This window comes from Saccopteryx bilineata, chromosome 1 (genome assembly GCF_036850765.1).
Source record: "Saccopteryx bilineata isolate mSacBil1 chromosome 1, mSacBil1_pri_phased_curated, whole genome shotgun sequence".
NCBI lineage: Eukaryota > Metazoa > Chordata > Mammalia > Chiroptera > Emballonuridae > Saccopteryx > Saccopteryx bilineata.
The window spans coordinates 360,209,685-360,231,473 of record NC_089490.1 but is presented as its reverse complement, the minus strand read 5'-3'; the positions used below and the strand labels follow the sequence as shown (position 1 = coordinate 360,231,473).

Genomic DNA, 21,789 nt, shown 5'->3' with positions numbered 1-21,789 from the left:
CATGGATTTAGTAACAGGAATTCCTTTGCTATCCCCCCCTTCCCCCTACACTCCCCCTCCTTCCCCTTACTAGGAAGGAAGGGCTCCTCAAGGTGACTGAGTTGTCTTTACTGCCTACTTGGATACTTTGTTCTCTTTGGCAGAAGGATGTTGGTTACTGTTTTTTCCTACCGAATCAGGCTTAATCAGATGCCTGGTTTCTTTTGCTCCCTCCTCTTTTGTTAATATCATACTAATTGCCTACTTTAATATGCCCCCTCAAGAATTCTGGGCCCTTGTAATTTTACAAGTTTTTTTTTTTGTTGTTATTTATTGCCATGATTTTATCCATTCTGAGGTTTGGCTGGCACTAATGCCACTGAGTATTTGTTATCTCTCTCCATGACTAGGGTGATTTAAGCTATTCACTCTGTTTGGGGAGGAGAGATATAAAACCATTTGCTCCTAAGTGTCTTTGGTTAGGGAAGATAAGGTCTTGAGATTTATTAGCAGGCTGTTGATTGCTTGGCCTTGTTTAATTATCTTGTCTCGGTTTCCCTCATTTTATTTGCCAAGGAATTTCCTAGCTTCTTACTATCCTGCTTCAACTCCAGTTTCTTATATGTTGTATCATTAGATGTCCCACCTTTGTCTGCAGATCTGTTTAATTTTCTTAAATCTTTCTCTTTATTTTATGGATGGGGTAAGTTTTTTGTTGTTTTTTTGTGTGTGTGAGAGAGAGGGTGGGACTGACAGGGATAGACGGGGACAGACAGGAAGGGAGAGGGATGAGAAGCATCAACTCATAGTTGTGGCACTTGAGTTGTTCATTGATTGCTTTCTCATATGTGCCTTGACCAGGTGGCTGCAGCTGAGTTAGTGACCTTGGGCTCAAGCCAGCAACCGTGGGCTTCAAGACAGTGACCTTTGGGCTCATACCAGTGACCATGGAGTTATATATCTGTGATCCCACACTCAAGCACACAACCCTGCACTCAAACTGATGAGCCCACGCTCAAGCCAGCAACCTCAGGGTTTCGAATCCAGGTTCTCAGTGTCCCAGGCCAATGCTCTCTTCATTGTGCCACTTCCTCGTCAGGCCAGGTTGATGTTCTTCTATTCCAGTGGTTCTCAACCTTTCTAATGCCATAACCCCGCAATACAGTTCCTCATGTTGTGGTGACCCCAAACCAAAAAATAATTTTGGTGGCTACTTCATAACTGTAATTTTGCTACAGTTATGATTCAGAATTTTGCTACCTGATATGCATTATGTATTTTCCAATGGCTTTAGGCGACCCCGCCGGGGTCGCGACCCACAGGTTGAGAACCGCTGTTCTAGCCAGTGTGCCACCACAGGTCTGGCGAGTCAGGTTCTATTGACTACCTTTTCACTGTTGTAAAGCCAGTAGTCGAGGCCATCATCAGAGCTGCCTGGCCTGCGTATGTTCGCATTTAATCCAGACAGACGATAATGCAACAACAGAGCCAAGAACTGGTGGACCATTACCTTTAATCCTAGCTCGCACTTGGCAAGTGAGTAAATGCACACAGTGGGAAAACACTTCCCTTTCCATTCAGGGCCCCCAAAGCCACAGATGCATCTGAGTTTTCTTAGAATCAAAGGCCCCACCAGCCTTATTCACCTCTGTTTCTCATCTCCTCTATGCACAAACTCTGCACAAACTGGCTTCTCCTTCAGCACTTCGCCATCTTGGCTGCCTCTCTTCTGCAGTGCTGGTGGCAGGAACTGAGAGAGAGAGCACCTCCAATCTGCTTTATTTTATAGTGTAGAAAATTAAAGTCTTTAAGCCAATATACAAATAAGGAAGTCTCTGATACAAAGCCATTTGTTTGAGGGATAAATGGGATTCCTCATAAGAGTGCACCATCCTCCATCATGCAACAGTCAAGGGTGTGAGGAAAAGCTTAGTGTTGAGAAGATCTTAGTATTAAAAGGGTGGGAAAGGCTTAGTCTTAAAACTAAGCCTTAGGCTATAAGAACTTTGCTGCTTATAGCCTGTTTCCCACACCCAATGCAAACTAAAAGCAAGCAAATATACAAATATTTACAAACTTATTTGACCAACAACTGTCTTGTTTCTTTGTATCATAATTTTTGGTTGAAACCTAGACATTGTAGTGTTGTTATGAGGATTGTTTTTTTCTAGTTAATCATTAACTTGCCTGGACTCGAACTGCAAGGTTTGTTTCCTGCCTGGCAGTGTATAGCATACCATAATCTGTGCTTAATTCTTCCAGCTACTTGTTTTTTGGTGTGTTCTCTTGGGTAGTAGGATAGAGGGAGGAATTTCCTGCACTATGCAATTTTGGGGTGAGCTAAAAGTTAGAGCAGAGATTATTCTCAGTTTTTTTGTGGTTCCTCTACTTCTGGGATTCCCTCCTAATTTTTAGCTTGTTGGCCAGTGGTGGACTCTCCCCTCTGATACCTAAGCCAGTAAGGGCTACAACTTTCTGGTTCTTGGGCTGTGCATGATTAGAGAATGCACTCATTTAAAAAAGCATCAAACTCATGGTCTTAAACCAGATTTCAAGGGTAAATCCTTCTATAGTCTACCATAGAGCTACCTGGGGTCTCCAATGGATATGTAGGTTAGCTGAGCAAAGTTTATGTTCAGGTTTTGGGTCTCACCTCTCTGGTTCTGTCTTTCCCAGTATATATCTGCCTTAAGTTTCTGACAGCCCTTCCAGCCTTTAGCTTTCTTCTTAACCTCTTTGAGCTGTGTGGCTGCCTGGTTTCCTTCACTCTGTTTGTGGGGTATGGGAAGGGCATTCAGCATAAAAACTTCAAACTGAACTTATGGTTCTGTTTGCTTACAGTTGTAGTTTTTCAAGAGTAAGCTATTCTTTTACTACTCTATGCTTTGGACATTGTCCAGTGCTTTTAAACAGTGTGTATTTTTTAATATTCAAATTTGTTAGGTAATTATCTGCAGGGGGCTTGCATGATCACTTCACTTGGCTGCGTTTGGAGGAGGTTCCTTTTCTCTTAAAAATTGTTTCCACCTGTTCTTTTTCTTTGATGGTTATCTGTCATAGTATTCAGTCCTCCAGGCTCCCTAGTTCTTGTTTTAGCTAAAAATGATTGCTCAGTTGCTTATCAATTTTAGGATTTATCTTACACTTAGAGTGAGTTAGCCAGCAATCATGAGGAAAAGATTATAAAAGCTTTGTAGGGGCAGTCTCTTCTAGGGGCATGTCTGTGCCTTCTTTCTCACCTCTTCTCTCCCCCACCCACCCACCTAGCTGTGTTTCCCTTGCTTCTCTTTCTCCTAAGCTCTAAGAGACCTCACAAGACTTGCAACCAGTGGAGCAGTGGGCAGCAGCAGCTCGTCCTGGGATAGCCATCTGATCCCATCTCCAAGGCCCTTTTTTCTTTGCTTGCTCAGTCCCTTTGACTGTGTTTTTGTATGGCCAATACAAAACTTGCTTTATTTGCTGGAAAAAACCCCCACAACCCAAATGCAAAACAAAAAAAACTTTGTAGAACTTCTTCAAAGCTTTCATGGTCATTATATCTGTATAATTTATTTTGTACATTTCAGAGTTATACCATCTCTTTTATTCCTGAGGTGGGAGGCTTATCAAATGATCCCCCAAGCTTCTGGCCCTTCAGAAATTCTTCATCTAGTTGTCTCTTATAAACTGATCAGGTCATTAGTGCCAATTCAACACCAACAGAAATCCCCAATTTGGGTTACTGTGAAAAGAAGGAAACTTTATAGTGCAAACAATTCAGTGGTGGTATAGCATGGAACAGCATGGCTGTGAGACTGCCCTGGAGCCAAGTCCCTCTTCAGCTTGTTAGCTCTGCTCTAGTAAGGGCTGGCTCAGATGGCAGAATCACAGTGTAGGTAGGCAGTTCATTGCAGGCTCCTCCCTGAAGTGCAGGTTTTCATGAGATGCCCCTGTGTAGAAACAGCTGAATGACTCGGTTTTTTAAAATTTGAACCTGGTTAGCCACCAGGAGCCCTTCTTATAGGCGTCTTCTTTCTCAGGGTCTCTGAAGGCTTTCTGTATAGTTAGCAAAGAATTAAATATGTGAAATCGGATATTTGCTCTTTAGTCTGCCCACATGAAGTTATTTGCTCCATAGGGTTCTCCTCATTTTGGTCTTTTCTGCTTAGAAAAGGTCATGTAAGGATATTTTACTAGCTTCAATGCCTTCTTGGGTACCTTTGATCAGTCTCTACCATCCATAGCTCTGGATATTTTGCTCTCTGTGCAGCTGAAGGCAGTCCTTGGCTCTTGGGCCTAGTATCACTGTGTCAGGGGTCGGGAACCATTTTGGCTGAGAGAGCCATGAACGCCACATATTTTAAAATTTAATTCCATGAAAGCTATACAATATGTTTAACACTAAATACAAGTAAATGTGTGCATTTTATGTAAGACCAACACTTTTAAAGTACAATAAGTCTCTGAATTCTTTTTAATAATGTTGTTATGCTGTTGCTAACCAATGATGAATAAAGTACTTCTTACCATTAATGCGACTTCTGGTGCTGCATGGTTTTGCTGATGGCTTTGTAGTCTGGTTGATACGTGGTGAGGTTAAGCTTCGTGCAGGCGTTGAGACTTCCATCCGTTAAACGTGATCGTAGGTTGCTCTTAATGTTCTTTAGATGTGAGAAAGACTGCTCACATGTGTATATAGAGCCAAACATTGTCAGTACAGCAATACTCACACACTGCAGTGTGTGGTATGTGACGGGAAGCACGTTCCAAGTTTTGACAATCAGCTGGTCTGCAGGTTGAAGTTTTTTCATTTCTCTCCACTTGTGTTTGCTCGCCAACTCCGTTTGCTGTCGTGCAAGTCTTTCCAAATCTTCATTCAGTGACTTGAACTTATTCACCCACATGTCTGAGGCCTTCAGGTCAGCAGCTTGTAGCTCAAAATCTCTGACAGAGACACTGGGGATGTAACTCAGGTCGGAGATATCCACTGCACCCTCGTGTGGATGGGTGAGGAACTTAAAAAGACGAGTGCACTCATGAAATTCTCCAAAGCGTACTTTGAATGACTGGAGGAGATTAAATGTGAAGCCCACTAGCTGCTGGAGATCAAGATGTTGAGCAGGGTCACTTGCTGTGCATGCATCTTGAAACTCTCCCAGGTTTTCAAAGTGTAGTAAACGACCTGTTTCAATGTTGGCGATGAAGAGTTCCAGCTTGTTTTCAAATGCAAACACTGCTTGTTGAAGGGATAAGACTGTATTTCCATCGCCTTGCATTTTCACATTGAGCTGATTCAGATGTTCAGTTATGTCCACAAGATAGTAGAACTTCAGGAGCCACTCAGTGTTAACTAACTCAGGATGCTCGACGTTTTTCATTTCCTGAAAAGTCCAGATTTTGCTCAGACAAGCCACAAAACGGCTGAGCACCTTCCCTTTTGACAACCAACGCATATTGCTGTGCAGAAGCAGACCAGAATAATTATTCCCAACTTCATCCAGCAGTGTTTTAACTGGCGATCATTTAAAGCTCGGGCAACAATGAAGTTGACCACCCGAGTGACCAGCGACATCACCTCACCAAGCTGCTCGCCACACATCTGAGCACAAAGCGCCTCCTGATGTAGGATGCAGTGAAAGCTTAGGATGGGTCTCTTTTCATGTTCACGAAGAAGCGCTACGAATCCTGTTTTTCCCCACCATGCAGGAGCACCATCAGTACACACCAAAATAAGTTTATCCACCGGTAGATTTTTTTCTTTAGCGAACACAGTGAAAGACTTGAATAAATCCTCCCCTCTTGTTGTCTATTTCATAGGGAAAACAGCAAGACTTTCCTCACGTAGTGTGTCACCAACAGAATACCTTGCAATCACGCTGAACTGGGACAAGTGGCTTACGTCTGTTGACTCATCCAAAGCAAGAGAAAAGAATGGTGCTGCATTTATGTCCTTCACTTGTGTTGCCTCAATTTGATTTGCCATCATGATGGTACGATCATGAACAGTTCTTGCCAACAGAGGCATGTCTTTTATTTATTTGATTATCTTGTTTTTATCGAGAAGTCGTCAAAAAGTTCATTGGCAACATCAAGCAGGAATGTTTTGGAATACTCCCCATCTGTGAATGGCTTTCTGTTTCTCATAATTGCTAAAGCACCAGCAAAGCTAGCCGAATTCCATTCACCTTGTTGGGTCCAAACACGGAGTCGCTGCTGACTAGCTTGCACTCTGCACAGTAGCTCTTGACATGCTTTCTTCCTGCTGTCCCCTGCTGGATATTTCGATGCAAATGTAGTATGGCGTGTGTCGAAGTGCTGCTTTATATTTGACTGTTTCATCGATACAATTTTATCATTGCATATTAGACACACTGCAGAACCTGCTCTCTCCACAAAGGCGAATTCCTCTGTCCATTCCTGCTGAAAAGTATGATACTCTTCATCTGTTTTGCTTTTAGCCATCTTCTTCGTCAAAAGAGTTTCTGCAATTAGCTAGCTGACTACTTGATTAAAAGGAGGGAAATTTACTTTCTGACCTCACAACGACCTGTGTACATTACTCATTATCCAATAAAAATTTGGTGTTGTCCCGGAGGTCAGCTGTGATTGTCTCTAGCCACCCGCAACCATGAACATGAGCAGTAGGAAATGAATGAGTTGTAATACATGAGAATGTTTTATATTTTTAACATTTTTTTAATTAAAGATTTGTCTGCGAGCCAGATGCAACCATCAAAAGAGCCACATCTGGCTCACGAGCCATAGGTTCCCGACCTCTGCACTAAGTGATTCTGTTTCCTTTATTTTCCCTCTCATTTTTACGAATGAAAGCAGAAAGTGAAAATAACATTCAGTGCTTATTTTGCCGTGAACTGTTGTAAAGGTAGCATGCATTCCTAAGACTATCAAGCTCCTTCTCCGTAACTACACTCAGCATCAAGCCCCATGTAGCTTTATAGCCTTTTTTTTTTTTTTTGAGAGAGAGAGAGGGAGAGACAGAGACAGAAAGGAGGGAGATAAGCATTAACTTGTAGTTACATCACTTTAGTTGTTCATTGATTGCTTCTCATACATTCCTTGACTGGGGGGTTCCAGCTGAGCCAGTGACCCCTTGCTCAAGCCAGTGACCTTTAGACTCAAGCTAGTGACCCTGCGTCCAAGCTAGAAACTTTAGGATTTCGAACCTGGGGTCTGAGCATCCCGGTTGACCCTCTATCCACTGTACCACCCACCAGTCAGGCAAGCTCCATATTTATTATTTATTTTGTGCATCTATTAGCAATATGTGTCCTAAGATATCAGAAAAGCCTAAGAGAGCTTGTAAAGGTGTGCTTAGTGTAAAACCAGATATTACTCTTATTTGGTAAACATTTGGGAGGTTATTTTTGGGTTTGGGAATGCTAAAAAATTTTTCATACAAATTAATGGTAATTGCTCCTTCACTTTGTGAAAGGTTTTGTGGACAAAAAAGGGATAACATACTAAATCTGAAAGCTCAGGGCCCTACAACCCAGAGACAATAAGTAACTTCACAGGGTGGTCTGAATAAAAATTCCTAACTAAAAGTAGTTCATAATGAGTAGTCTTATCCTAGTCCTGTAACTTACTTGACAAAGGTCAGTTTTTACCTTTGATATTTTCTGTTGTCTTTGCACATCTGAGATAATATATCTTTGAAATGTCAGGGTAGTTTTCTTTTACAGACTTAGTACCAGCACCAGAGCACAAGGCCACATCATTATCTTGTTGCCCATATACCATCTCTGTGTACTGGAAAGGTTAACTATCCTATACCCTTCAATGTAAAAGAAGTATATGTCTCTCCATTTTGCTTTTTATCTAATCCGAGAGATTTACCTGCTTTGCTTTTTCCTGCTTCCTTAGTCTACCACTAATGAATTTCATATAACCTCCTTATATCTCCTTTTTTGATTCTAATGTATAAAATAAGCTGAAAAAACTGCCATTCTCCAGAGTATTTTTTCAATCCACTGATTTTTGCAGTAATTGTAGTCAGTTTGGCTCAAATAAACTCATATAAGACCTTTTCTTAGGCTGGGTGTTATTTTATTAATTTTTTCTTAAGTGAGAAGTGAGGAGGCAGAGAGACAGGTCCCCTCATGCACTGGACCAGGATCCACCCGGCATGCCCACCAGGGGGCGATGCTCTGTTGCTCCGTTGCAACCCGAGCCATTCTAGTACCTGAGGTGGAGGCCATGGAACCACCTTCAGCGCCTGGGCCAACTTTGCTCCAGTGGAGACTTGGCTGTGGGAGGGAAAGAGAGAGACAGAAAGAAAGGAGAGGGGGAGGGGTGGAGAAGCAGATGGGCGCTTCTCTTGTGTGCCCTGACTGCTAATCGAACCCAGGACTTCCACACGCCAGGCTGACGCTCTACTGCTGAGCCAACTGACCTATTTTATTCAAGAGTGTCATAGGAACTCGACTCTTGAATAATGGGAGAACCTTATATATAAACTTTGTAGTACATCGATATAGTAAAAACTTGTCTTACATAGTAAGAGGAACTTGTCTCCATAGGTTTGTTTTATCCTTCTATAGATCATTGCATTAATTAATACTACCTGGAAATAGTGTACCAGGGAGCACTTATTTTGTTACTGTAGTCCTGAAGAGTCTCCCCCTGCGCCCTTTTAATATCTAAGAGGAAGGGGAAGTACTATAATTGAATCATCTTTTTAACAGTTGACTTTGGCAGTCTCCTGAATGTATGTTCCTAGCCAACAGGCTCAGTGGTTTTAGCCTCTGTAAAGATATCTAGATTACTTAGAATGTAGATTATTTTTTATCATGCCTAAAAATAGTAATGGACTGTGACATTGTCTATGAACTTTGTTTTTAGTAGTCTAGTAATTATTTTTTGCTGATTACAAGATCCAAACAATAATAAATCTTAGTTTGCCTAATATGAAGTGGACATTGGGAATTCACGTATCAGATTTTGGAGGAACTTTTTATGGTAAGGAGTTTAGATAGAGGAATGAAAAGCCATTAAAAGTTTTTAAAAAGAGAATTCTTATGACAGCAGAGCAAATATAGAATTGAATGGGGGTGGTAAAGAGGTCAATCAGGAGCCTTATTGATAGCTGTTAAGGGTTTTAAATGAAGGCAGTATAGCCTTATGAATGGAAAGGGAAAGCAGGAGTCAAAAGAAAATTTTGAAGTAGATTTGATACAGGGAAATGAGAAGTCAAGGATGACTTCAAGGTGAAGAAATGATGCAAGAACTATCCAGGTAGGAGAGAGAGACAGGGTGAAGTGGCATATGAAACCCTTTTTCCCTTAGTAGAGTTAGGTATTTTTAGAACAGGAACAATGTCCTACTTGCTTCAGCATCTTGTAAATTGCTTGACATATTGTAATAGGTGTTCAGTAGGTGCTTGAAGGAGTGAATGAATGAATGAAATAGGATAAATTTAATGGCTAGTATGACGCATAGAGTAGTTAAAATAGAAGAGATCATTAGACATTTCAAAGTAGTATATAATATGTGATTTGCCTTTTATGAATTTGTGCTTATAGCAGTAGTTTATTGATAACATTTAAAATTCACTAACATGTATTAGCAAACACAAGCATATTTTTTCCAGATACCACAGACTTTAATTTTGCTTGTACTAGTTGGTACTCTTGGGAGTGAGGAGTGGGGAGAAAGCTTTCACATGGTGATAACCAAATTTTATTGACAAGTGAAATAGATATATGATTTTCCGATTGATTTTTTTATAGCCTTTGTTTGAACATTCTTTACTTTCTTGTGGATGGCTGTAAAATACATACTTGTTAATTTCATTAAGGTTGATTAGGAAGACATATTGGAATTTCCCTGCTGCTAGATAAAGGCCACCCACTGTTTTGTGTTGGAAAATGTGAATCAATTTACCTTACCCATTCCTTGTGGTTATATTTTTGTAGTCATTGCATCCCATGCTTTTAGGATCCTTCTTCCCTCAATGGACATTTTGTGGCTATCCTATCCACAGGATGTGTCTTATAGTTATGGGTTAATAAGACAAAAAACTGTTCTTGCAAAGGAATGTTAATATCTGAAATAACTTACTGGAAGACCTATGAAGGAGAAAATGCTCTAACTCTCATTCTACAGAATCTACTAAGCCTCTCTACATTTTTCTTTTCCTTCCTTATAATTTTTCCCTACTACAGCTAGTGCTCGACTTAAGACCACGATTGGTTCTGACAGACCAGTCGTAACACGATTTGGTTGTAAGTTGAGTAATTGTGTAAGTTGAGTAGGCTATATGTACAGTACTGTGAAATGATGTTATAAAAATCTTTAAGTCAAAGACAAAGACAAAGACAATTTCCTCTTGGTAGACATCTTGGGAAGGGTTTGCTGAAAAATATCCAAGACACAAAACATAAATTGCTGTACCGAGTCTGGGATAACAGTTGAAATGGTGCATGTGGAGATGGTAGTGCTGCTGGAAGCTGGTCCGCACTATCCTATGCCCAGCTGGGCAATGCTTGCGCTGCCAGACGAGCAGTCATGGCTAGTGATTGTGGTCGTAAAGTCAAATGGTAGTAAGTTGCATAGGTTGTAAGTTGATTAATACCTGTATTCTGTTTACCTTTTGTGTCTCTTGTTCTGTGACTACTTTTTTCTATCTGACTTTCTCCTTTCTCACCCTTCTCTTCTGCCTCATCTCTTGAGTACCGATAACTAGCTATAATATTTAGTTGGTTTGTTTTTAAAACCAACTAAAGGAAAGAAGTGAGGAAGAGTTGTGCATAAAATTAAAAGGGAACCCAGAATTGAAAAAAGTAAAAGGGAACCCAGAATTGTTTTAAAACCAACGTATTTTTAAAAGTTTAGTAAATATATTTTTATAATTAAAAATTCAAATAAGTTGAGGATTTTGGTTTTCAAAATTTTATAGGTTTTACATTCATCTAATATGTGATTGATTTTCAGTTATTCAGCAATTCTTAAGGATATATAGTTTTCTAGGATCATTCAGCAAATAAACTGTGTGGCATTTATTTGGATTTTGAATTCGCATTATGCAATTCTCCCCTTTTCCCTTTTCTATTATTTTTATTTCACTCATTGACCTACCTACTTATTAACATATTTATTATATTACAATCACTTATAAAATTTTCAATTGTTTTAGGAAAAACATACTAAGCAACTATAAGGAAAAAAGTATAAACATTACAAAATAGTTTCTTTAAAATGCAAGCGTTTCTTTTAATGAGTTCTGAGATAGACTTAAAATTTTAATGAGTTTATCTTTGGCATTTTTTGTGTGTGAAAATGTACTGGAATACTTTATAAAACTCAGGAAGGTATAGTCTTTTTTCAATTCTGGGTTCCCTTTTACTTTTATGCACAACTCTTTCTCACTTCCTTCTATAAAAGCCAGCTTGGAAAAGTTTATAGAAAGTATACAGGAATAAGAGTGGGTGTCTGGAAACCTAGGTTCTAGTCTGACTTAATACGTATAACTTTCTTCAAATTGTTTAAGTACATATGGGTTTTTTTTGTGTTTTCTTTTTGTTTTGTGTTTGCATTCTCTAAAAGTCAAATCTGACCTACTATTTCCAAACAAAATACTCTAGGCTGAGCATTTTTCAAGATCAAGAGTATATCATAAATTCTCATTGTTTTTTATAATCCTGTCATTTTATAAGCATTGTGATCTTTGGCAATATTAACTAAACTTCCGAGACTGTTTTCTGTTCAGTACATAAGATTATAATGGTTACCTTGTAAGGTGATTGTGAAGATTAAATTGGCAAGTGAATATACTTTAAAGTGATTAGTCCAGGTATTCTGTAAAGCTATTAAGTGAATTTTCTTACAATTTCATTTGACTGTTGTAGAAATAAGTCACAAACCTCATATATGAAAGGGCATAAAGTATATAAATCGTATTGATAAAATATTTTTGTGGGAGTTGCGCTGTAAGGAAATATCAGGATGCTTATAATTACTTTTATTTTGGGGCAAAATATTAAGTTTCTATTCAAGGTCTTTAATTTGGTTAAAGAAATAACAGTATTTGTATTTGGTCTTACTAGAAGCTTTGTTAAGCATCCTAAACTTTTAGAAATTAAGCAGTATATTCCAAGTAAAATTTTGTCTGAAAGAATTATTTTCTGGAATTGTTTTTACTTTTTTGGGGTACTATATTGATGTTTGGAAACATGGGGTGCCCAGATTGCATAGTGGTAGCAAATGTAATAGAAGAATTAAATGAGAAGTACCTAAAAAGACTGATATTTATTTTAATTTGTGGTATTTTGTATGTCTAATATTTTTAATCCTGTTCATCACTTTTTTAAAAATATCACAGTAATATCAGAAAGTATCTAAAATTCTGTGACTTTTATTCTGCATGGAATAGACTGAAAGGTCAACACTTCTTTTTTGTGTAGGTTATGGGTGCTACAGGTGTGTATTCAGAGCAGTAGTGTGAGAAAGTTTGAAGTGGGATGGTAGGACGGCCTCATCCTATGACAGTAACTCCAGTGATCCATAGAATTGGGATGGGAAATTTCATAGTAGATCTTGTAAACTTTATAAACATTCAAGGTAGGTAGAAAATATGTATTTCACATATCAAAGCTCTGATAAAATTGACTTTTGTGAAGTACCAAACTGCATTTGGTTGTGGCAAGTCCTGTCAGAGGATGGAGTTTACAAAATACTATAAATGTATTTCTCCTTAAATAACTTTTAGAAAAACAATTCTTTTAACTTTTTTGTATTTGTATTTATTTAAATTCTTACTTGTTTGTAAATAATGTTAAAACCTTTTAAAGGTAACCCCATGAATAAGTGCAATATTTAATTTAATTGGGAACTCTGGCAGGACAGTTTAGTTCTTTGTATTTAAAATTCTTCATTTGAATTTATTTCATTTTCTAACTATATTGTGTATAGATTATACATGATAATTAATAGGCTCTTGTTTGTTTTTGCCTCCGTACATTTTTAACTATGTCAGTTTATATTGTGCTATCATCCTGATACTAATGGAAAAATCAGTCTTTCTGCAATGACTCTGGTTCATTTAAAATTGGTGTATTAAATAATTTATTTCTTTTTTTTTGTATTTTTTTTTTGTATTTTTCTGAAGTTGGAAACAGGGAGGCAGTCAGACAGACTCCTGCATGCGCCCAACCGGGATCCACCCGGCATGCCCACCAGGGGGCGATGCTTTGCTCATCCGGGGCATCGCTCCGCTGCTGCAACCAGAGCCATTTCAGTGCCTGAGGCAGAGGCCATGGAGCCATCCCCAGCGCCCGGGCCAACTTTGCTCCAATGGAGCCTTGGCTGCGGGAGGGGAAGAGAGAGACAGAGAGGAAGGAGAGGGGGAGGGGTGGAGAAGCAGATGGGCGCTTCTCCTGTGTCCCCTGGCCAGGAATCAAACCCGGGACTCCTGCACACCAGGCCGACGCTCTACCACTGAGCCAACCTGCCAGGGCTTAAATACTTTATTTCTAAAGTTTCTGCCCATTTATACTTTTTAAAGCTTTCACTTAGTGCTGTGTGGCTTAATAAGGAACACCTCATTTAGAACACTTTATGACCTGATATTTTTTAAGGTGTTAATTAGCAGCTCATAAACCTCACATATTGCAGGTATGTGAGCATGTTTTCATAGAGTATTATGCTCTATAAATATTTATTTACTTAGGGGTATTGAACATTAACTTACATTACTGTAAAATTCTCCTGATACTGATAATTAATATCAGCTTTCTTGAAAAAGAATTTAAAAATGCTGTGATGTTGCAATCTTTTTTAATTTTAAAGAAATAATTCAGGTACTTTTAAACTGTATGCTGTAGCTAGAAAATATGAGTGGCCTGTACTAAGTCTCCTGAAAAGATGTCTACCTCTATTGTAGACTTCTAATGTGGTAAGATCTAAAATGAAAATGTTAAGTTGACTTTATTAATTTATAAGTACACATCAATGTCATGAGTGTTTTGTTCATTTATATCTGTTTTCTGGTGAATTGTATGTTTTTTTTCCTAGTTCTTAATGTTTTTCTGCTGATATACAATAATAGTACATTATATATGAAATGGTAATGGTGAAAAAAAGCTGTTTGCTTTACAGAAGCTACAGGCATACAATGGGAAAAACTTAAAAAAAACTATTTTTTCATTGCTGTTATTTCTTTTTTTTTTTTTTGTATTTTCTGAAGCTGGAAACGGGGAGAGACAGTCAGACAGACTCCCGCATGCGCCCGACCAGGATCCACCCGGCACGCCCACCAGGGGGCGACGCTCTACCCACCAGGGGGCGATGCTCTGCCCCTCCGGGGCGTCGCTCTGTTGCAACCAGTGCCACTCTAGCGCCTGGGGCAGAGGCCAAGGAGCCATCCCCAGCGCCCGGGCCATCTTTGCTCCAATGGAGCCTTGCTGCGGGAGGGGAAGAGAGAGACAGAGAGGAAGGAGAGGGGGAGGGGTGGAGAAGCAAATGGGCGCTTCTCCTGTGTGCCCTGGCTGGGAATCAAACCCGGGACTTCTGCACGCCAGGCCGACGCTCTACCACTGAGCCAACTGGCCAGGGCCTCATTTCTGTTATTTCATTGCTCTTGATATCTGTATTGGTAATATTTGGTTCTCTTTTTAAGTAGATTGCTGCATTATTGCTTGTTTAAGTTAAAATATTAAAGATAAATAGAAAATAAATATAAATACATGTTTTTAAAAATGAAAATATCATAAAATCCTTTGAGCTTATTTTTAACCTCATTTGTGGAAAATCTGCCCAGAGGAAAACAGCTTACTTTTAGGGACCTCTTGTTCTTTGTACTTAGAAATATATTTAGGAGACTTTAAAAAATATACAATATATCTTTTTAAAAATGGTATTTTTGAGTTGATACTAAATTAATTGAGCTGTTTTACAATCAGCAAGTATTGTTGAGAACTTGTGCTCAGTTCAAGAGTAATTCAGAAGTTTATCATCATATCATCATGGGATGCTTTAATTACCACATATCGAACAATTAGAGCACAGTAGGACACTAAACTATGGTAGTGAGTTATAGTAAAGTAAGAGTTCAGAGAAGGAATCAGTGTTGGTGTGAGTTGGTGAAAATGAAACTTGAGATAATCCTTTGGATGATTAGGTAGATGGAGGATATTCCTGCCAGGGACCTTCTGGTGGTTGTTTGACTGGATTTGAAGGTGGAGCTCTCTGAATAGTATTACTTGTCTCCATTTGACAGATGAAAAGAATGAGCTTAATATACTTGCCCAAGGCCATTCACCTTGTCAGTGGCAGAGCTAGGATTTGTAAACTTTTAAATAACTTAGTATGGTACATTATAAATACATATAAAGTATATAAAACAGGTATAATGAACCCCTATGTACCCACCCACCCAGCATGCCGAGCTTTAAGTTATCAATTCATGGCTGATATGTTTCACCTATGCACCTATGCTTCTACTTGCTCTCATCCTTTCTTCTTTTTCCTCCTCCTCCTCCTCCTCCTCCTCCCCCCCCCCCCCCATCTCATGTATTTTATTTAGGGATGTTTGAGTAAAAGAAAACTATGTAAACACTGGCTTAAGTTTGGGGTTTATTTTTCTTGTACATAAGAAATGCACCGGTAGGCAATGTCTGATGTAGATTTAGTAGTTTAAGGATGTTAGGGTCAAAAGTCTTTGATTTTCTTGGCTTTTCTTCATGATCACGAGATGGCTTACTGTAGCTTCAGCTATCATGTTCACCTTTCAGACCAGGAGGAAGAAGAAGGTAGAAGGGGATGGGGACAGTGGGAAAGGGATTTTATTTATATCAGGTAATTAAATTTCTCAGTAATTTCTACATGACACCTTGTTGGGCAGATAAAATGTATTATGCTCACTTTGTTAAAAATGGCGCTGCCCATGTGAGGCCATCGCCCAGGTGATATTAATGTGTGTTGAGAATCCTTGTAGCCTGGGGCTTGGTTTTGGGATTAAGCCTTTCCCACCCTTTTTGATGTGGGGTGGTACAATCCAATCATGCCTCAGAGAAGTGACTTTGTATTAGAGACTTCCCTATTTTGTATATTGGATTAAAGGTTGTGAAGCTACAATATAAAATGGGGGCAGAACGAGAGTTTGCTCTCTTGGTTCCTGGGATGATTAGCATGAGAGAGCAGAGGGAGCAGAGCAGAGAGCAAAAAGAGGCCATGTGGCCAGGAGAAGCAGCCAAGATGGCGGAGTGCTGAGTGAGATGCCAGTTTGTGCAGAGTTTGTATCTGGGATAAGGAAGGAGATGGGGAACTGAGGAGAATAAGGCTGGTGAGCCTTATTCTAAGAAACCCTTGATTCTAAGAAACTCGGATAAGTCAGTGGCTTTGTGAGCACTGAATGTGAGTGGGTTTTGGAGCCCAGTGTGTGTTTTTACTTGCCCGCCGGGTGCAAGCTAGAATTAAAGACTATGGCCCACCAGTTTTTGGCTCCGTTGTTTCTTTACCGACTGTCCGAATCCAATGTGAACCTGTATGGGCCGGGTTGCTGTGGTAGTGGCCGTGGCTTCTGGCTTTACACACCTGTTTATAAATCATTGGGTAGAACTATATCATATGGTCATCTCTAGATAAGCAAGGCTGAGAAATATAGGTGGGCACATTGCCACCTCAAATAGAATTGGAAATTTAAATTTACTAAAAGTAAATGTCTCAGTCTGTTCAGATATACTGTTACAACAGTATACAATAGACTGGGTGGTTTATAAACAGCAGAAATATATTTCACCTGATTCTGGAGGCTGGGAAGTCCATTATTAAGGTGCTGGTATATTCCATATCTGGTAAGGGCTCACTTCCTGGTTCTGATAGCCCTCTTTTTGCTGTGTCCTCACATGGAGGAAAAGGATAGGGATCTCTTTGGGTCTCTTATAAAGGCACTGATCTCAATCAGGAGGACTCTGCGTTTATGACCTAATCATCTCATAACCAAGTGTCCTTACATTGGGGGGATGCGTTTCAACATCCGACTTTTTGGGGATACAAACCTTGTCTTTAGCAGTAAAGGAATGAGTACTTTATTGATTCAGTTTTTTGTAATTAATCTAAAAATCTTTTTAAAGTTTGTTCTAGTCACAATTTAGAATAGCAGCCCCTTTCCTTCCATCATTTTCATTTGATTGCCCACCCCCACCTTTCATATGGGCAAGGATAAAAATAAATTTATTGGGCCCTGGCCAGTGGCTCAGTGGTAAGCATCGACCAAGCATGTGGAAAGGCCACGTTTGATTCCTGGGCAGGGCACCCAAGATAAGCAACCATCTGCCTCTTTTTTTTTTTTTTTTTTTTTTAATGTAATTTAATTTAATTTTTATTTATTCATTTTTTAGAGAGGAGAGAGAGAGAGACAGAGAGAAGGGGAGGGAGGAACGGGAAGCATCAATTCCCATATGTGCCTTGACCAGGCAAGGCCAGGGTTTCAAACCAGCGACCTCAGCATTTCCAGGTCGATATTTTATCCACTGCGCCACCACAGGTCAGGCAACCATCTGCTTCTTCATCTCTTCCCCTCCCCTTCTCTCTCTCTGTCTCTTTTCCCTTACCACAGCCATTGCTCAATTGATTTGAGTTTGTTGGCCCCGGGCACTGGGGATGGCTCCATGGAACCTCTGCCTTAGGCGCTAAAAATAGCTCAGTTGCGAGTATGGGCCCAGGTGGGGGGTCTCCAGGTGGATCCCGGTCAAGATGCACGCAGGAGTCTGTCTCTCCTTCTTCCCTCCTCTCATTTAAAAAAAAAAGGAAATTTAAAAAAATTGTTGAATTATAAAAGTAACACTAATAGTCACTATATTATGTGTGCATCATTTAGGTTTAAGAGTTTGGTGGGCACTGCCTTATGATTTCTCTTTCATCATATAAAACTTTAATGTACTTTCTTTTCTGAACTTTATTTTGAGTATAAATTTGATATGTACAATACTGTGATATAAAAGTCAAGGCAAAACTGAAAGCTAATCTGGACATGGATGGACTTCAGAGTGTCTGTGATTCCTTTTACAAGTGCATACAAATGAATTACATAGTTAAGGCCCTGGCCAGTTGGCTCAGTAGTAGAGCGTTGGCCCCATGTGTGGAAGTCCTGGGTTTGATTCCTGGTCAGGGCACACAGGAGAAGCAACCATCTGCCTCCCTTGCGCCCCCCCCCCCCCCCCATCTTTCTCTTTCTCTTTCTCTTCCCCTCCTGCAGCCATGGCTTGAATGATTAGAGCAAAGTTGGCCCCAGGCGCTGAGGATGGCTCCATGGCCTTGCCTCAGGCACTAAAATATCTCGGTTGCCCAGCAATGGAGCAGCAGCTCAGAGGGTCAGAGTATCGCCTGGTAGGGGGCTTGCCAGGTGGATCCTGGTTGGGCACACATGGAAGCCTGTCTCTGCCTCCCTGCCTCTCTCTTAAGAGATAAAGAAAGAAAGAAAGAATTACATAGTTAAAAAGTTACTTACTAAACTTTGTTTCTTTCTCAGTAGTTTTATAGTTAATATTTGTATAGAGGAATTTGGTAGTTTACTGAAAGGTTAAAGATCGTTTCAGGCGAAATATATTTGGTCTGAATTACGACAACTTTCTTTGAGAGACATTTTTGCTATTTAAAAAGGAAAAAGAGCACCCTTTCTGTATAATTAATATTAAAATACTCAGATTGACAGTATGCTAAAAGCTCTTGAATATATGAATTGGGTCGAATCTGACTATTTAAAACTCAGGTCCGCAGTCTGCTCAAGTTACTAAAGATAAATGCATCATACATTGAATATCAGACTTTGCCGCAAGGTTTCATTTGCACATTGAAATACGCATGCTCATTTCTTCTGAGACTGCATGAAGATTGAGCTTTCCATTTTCCCTGTTAAGTCACGTCGTAGTCCCAGAAACAGTTTAGAAATGGAAAAGTTTTGTTGTCTCAGAGTAGTTCTTGAGTGGATTCTTACAGTACAAATAATATTTTCTCTTTGGTTTTAAAGAGGTTTATTGCCCAGAATGGGTACACAATAAAATATTGAAAGAAAAAAAGAAAGTTATCTGCCTCCTAGTTTTTTAAAACCTGGCAAGCTGGCAGAGCTAGAATTAGCTTTACAGATGGCATTTTGCAACATATCTACATATCACTAAGCTCTCATCTCCTGAGTTTTCTTCAGCCTGTCTATCATTTACAATAGCCAATCACTACACAGTGATGGGGAAATGGGATGACCACAGTTCACAGGATGCTGTTTGGTTAGAAACGTCACTGCTGCACAACCCACGGCTGAGTCAGTGTCTGAGAAAATGAACTGAATTAATATATAGAGGAGGTTGTACCGCTGAACGTTTAAAGCCTAAATAAACCACAATAGCATTAATATACAGTAGAGGAAAGAAAGCCAAAGGAAGTCTGTGGACAGGTGAGGTAGGGGGAGACTGGGAAATTTTCTGATTATTCAGAGGAATCTTGAAGATGATGGAAATATCAGATGTGCTAAAGTTTCTTAGTAATGCCCAAGGATGCTGACCTGGCTTTCAGTGCTGCATTGTTTGAAAAGGCAGAGTCCCTTTATACTCTGATTTCAAAATTTTTTTCTTGTTTTTGTGTGTCTGCCCTGGCGTGTACTAAAGTAAGGTGTGTATTCATTTATTACGTGATATTGCTGGGTTACAGTTCTAAATATGTATGTATGTATGTATGTATGTATGTATATGAGTGAGATTGAGAGGTGTTTGGCCTTTGTTTATTATGCTCATTTTTATTTCTGGGTGGAAAAGGTGGTATGTCTTGATGGTCAGTTTAAAGTTATTTAAAACAAATGTGTATATTTTTTTGATGAGTTTGAGTCTTTGTCTTTTATTTTGTTTAAAGTCTTAATAAAATCTTAATGTAACTTGAGAATACATTATGTTTCATATTTTTAATGAATATCAAAAATATTATTTAAGGAAATACTAATTTTGAAATATTTTTTATATATTTGAAAAAGTTGTAGATAGAGAAATAGAGTTATTGAAGTAATTTCCTAAAGAAGAAGATTAATGTATTTTTACTTTTGGATAAATTAGGATTAGTTGAACCACTTATATGTAGTAGTATTTATAGAACCAAATGTATTTGAATGATAAAGTCTTAATTGGTTAAAATATCTTTTGTTTTTTGATTTATAGGACATACAGACTTTGAATAGATGATCTAGATATTGTCACTGAAAGAGTAATCAGATAAGTTTTTGGATTACTGCAAATTGACCTTCAACCAGACAAAATTTCTAAATTAAGATAATTGTTCTTGCTATGAGATTTTAATATTAACAGATGACATTACTTTATTAGGAAGTTTTAGCACAATTTAAGATATTCTGACTGGGTGTTATTTTAAATCTTCATTTTACCCATATTCTACAATCCTTCAGTTTGTAGGGATATTTGGGGATATACAATTAAAAATTACTTTTTAAAAAATGTACTTAAATATTAAACAGTTCATAGCTATATCCTTTTCTTGAAATGTCAGGAAGTTCTTGTGATTTTCCCCATTAAATTTCTAGAAGTTCGAATGGTTATCTTGGTGGTTGTCATGGCTTATTTATATAGTTAGACTAACCAGTATTATCTATTATAGGCTTTCTTTTGTAGTTTGGTTTCCAGAAATGTTTTTCTCATTTTGTTTGAGTAATAGAGTTAAGAAGCAGAAATCTCAAGGTAGACCTTTTTCCTTGTATTTTATAGAGCATTTTCCTTTGGTTCTGCTGATTCTTTTAAAATAATAATGCTTGTGTTGTGAAAATGATACAAATTTATTACATAAACTTGATAAATATAGAAAAGCACATAAAAAATAAAATGTTATCTTAAGATCAAAGAAGAATACTTGAAATATTTTTGCATATAACCTTTCTTTTTCAGTGTATATATAAAAGTATAAAATCACATAATGTGCACTTAAAATGATTTTGGGATATTATAGGCACTGTTACATAACTCATACATTAAAAACAACTTAATCATGAACATTCCCTATGTTATGAAAGTTTTATATAGCATAATTCTTAAGAATTGCATAGTGTTTTTATGAACATATCTATTTTATAATTTATTTGACCAATCATAGTTGTTCTGATTATTTTAAAGACTTTATTCAATTTTCAGTGAAGAGAGAGAGAGAAGGAGGGAGAGAGAGAGAGAGAGAAAGAGAAGGAGGGGGAGCAGTAAGCATCAACTCCCATATGTGCCTTGACTAGGCAAGCCTGGAGTTTCGAACCAGTGGCCTCAGTGTTCCAGGTCAATGCTTTATCCCACTGCGCCACTACGGGTCAGACTGTTTTGATTCTTGATGAGAATAAGATCAGCATGATTCCACAATATAAGTTTCTCCAAAAAGGAAGAATAATTTAAGGAGTTAAGTAAAAATGTAATTGATATTGATATTTTTCAGACAGAAAAACATCCTTAGTATTATTACACAACGAACTCTTCAGAGATATACACATTACTTTAAAACAAAGCAGAAGCTAAGACTGCCACAGTAAAACATAAAAAAATAAATTTTTTTTAGAATTAGGTAAATGAGCTGAGACTTTAAAAAAATACTAAGATCAGCCAAAAAGATTTCTTATACTACATTTAAAAAGGTAACCAAGGAAAATGTAATAATAGTGATTGGCATTAAGGGAAGAAAAAAATCTTACTTAGGAAGAGTAAACCACCATCACCAACACCAACACCACCACCAACAGTGATGACAAAGGAAATGTTACTAGGAAGCACATAAAACCAACATGAGTATGGAGATAAAATGCATCTGGTTAAATGAGTTGTCTTCTGAGCAAGTTGAAACATCTTA

At 38.5% G+C, this 21,789-nt stretch overlaps 1 protein-coding gene across 5 annotated transcripts in view; it reads left to right on the top strand.

The window, feature by feature from the left end:
* Positions 1-21,789, top strand: part of BTBD10 (BTB domain containing 10) — a 110,421-nt gene that overhangs the window by 19,161 nt on the left and 69,471 nt on the right. Inside the window, exon 1 of one of the 5 annotated variants that reach the window (XM_066251006.1) lies at positions 19,251-19,363. The exons of 2 other annotated variants lie outside the window; for them this stretch is intronic. Coding sequence is in view for 1 of the 3 variants with exons in the window: in XM_066251002.1 (XP_066107099.1) it covers positions 19,454-19,578 (125 nt within the window). In the remaining 2 variants the exon portion in view is untranslated. Of the gene's footprint in view, positions 1-19,250; positions 19,364-19,437; positions 19,579-20,624; positions 20,649-21,789 lie in introns of those variants that run through there. 2 more of the 5 variants (XM_066251002.1, XM_066251007.1) reach the window with 2 other exon arrangements.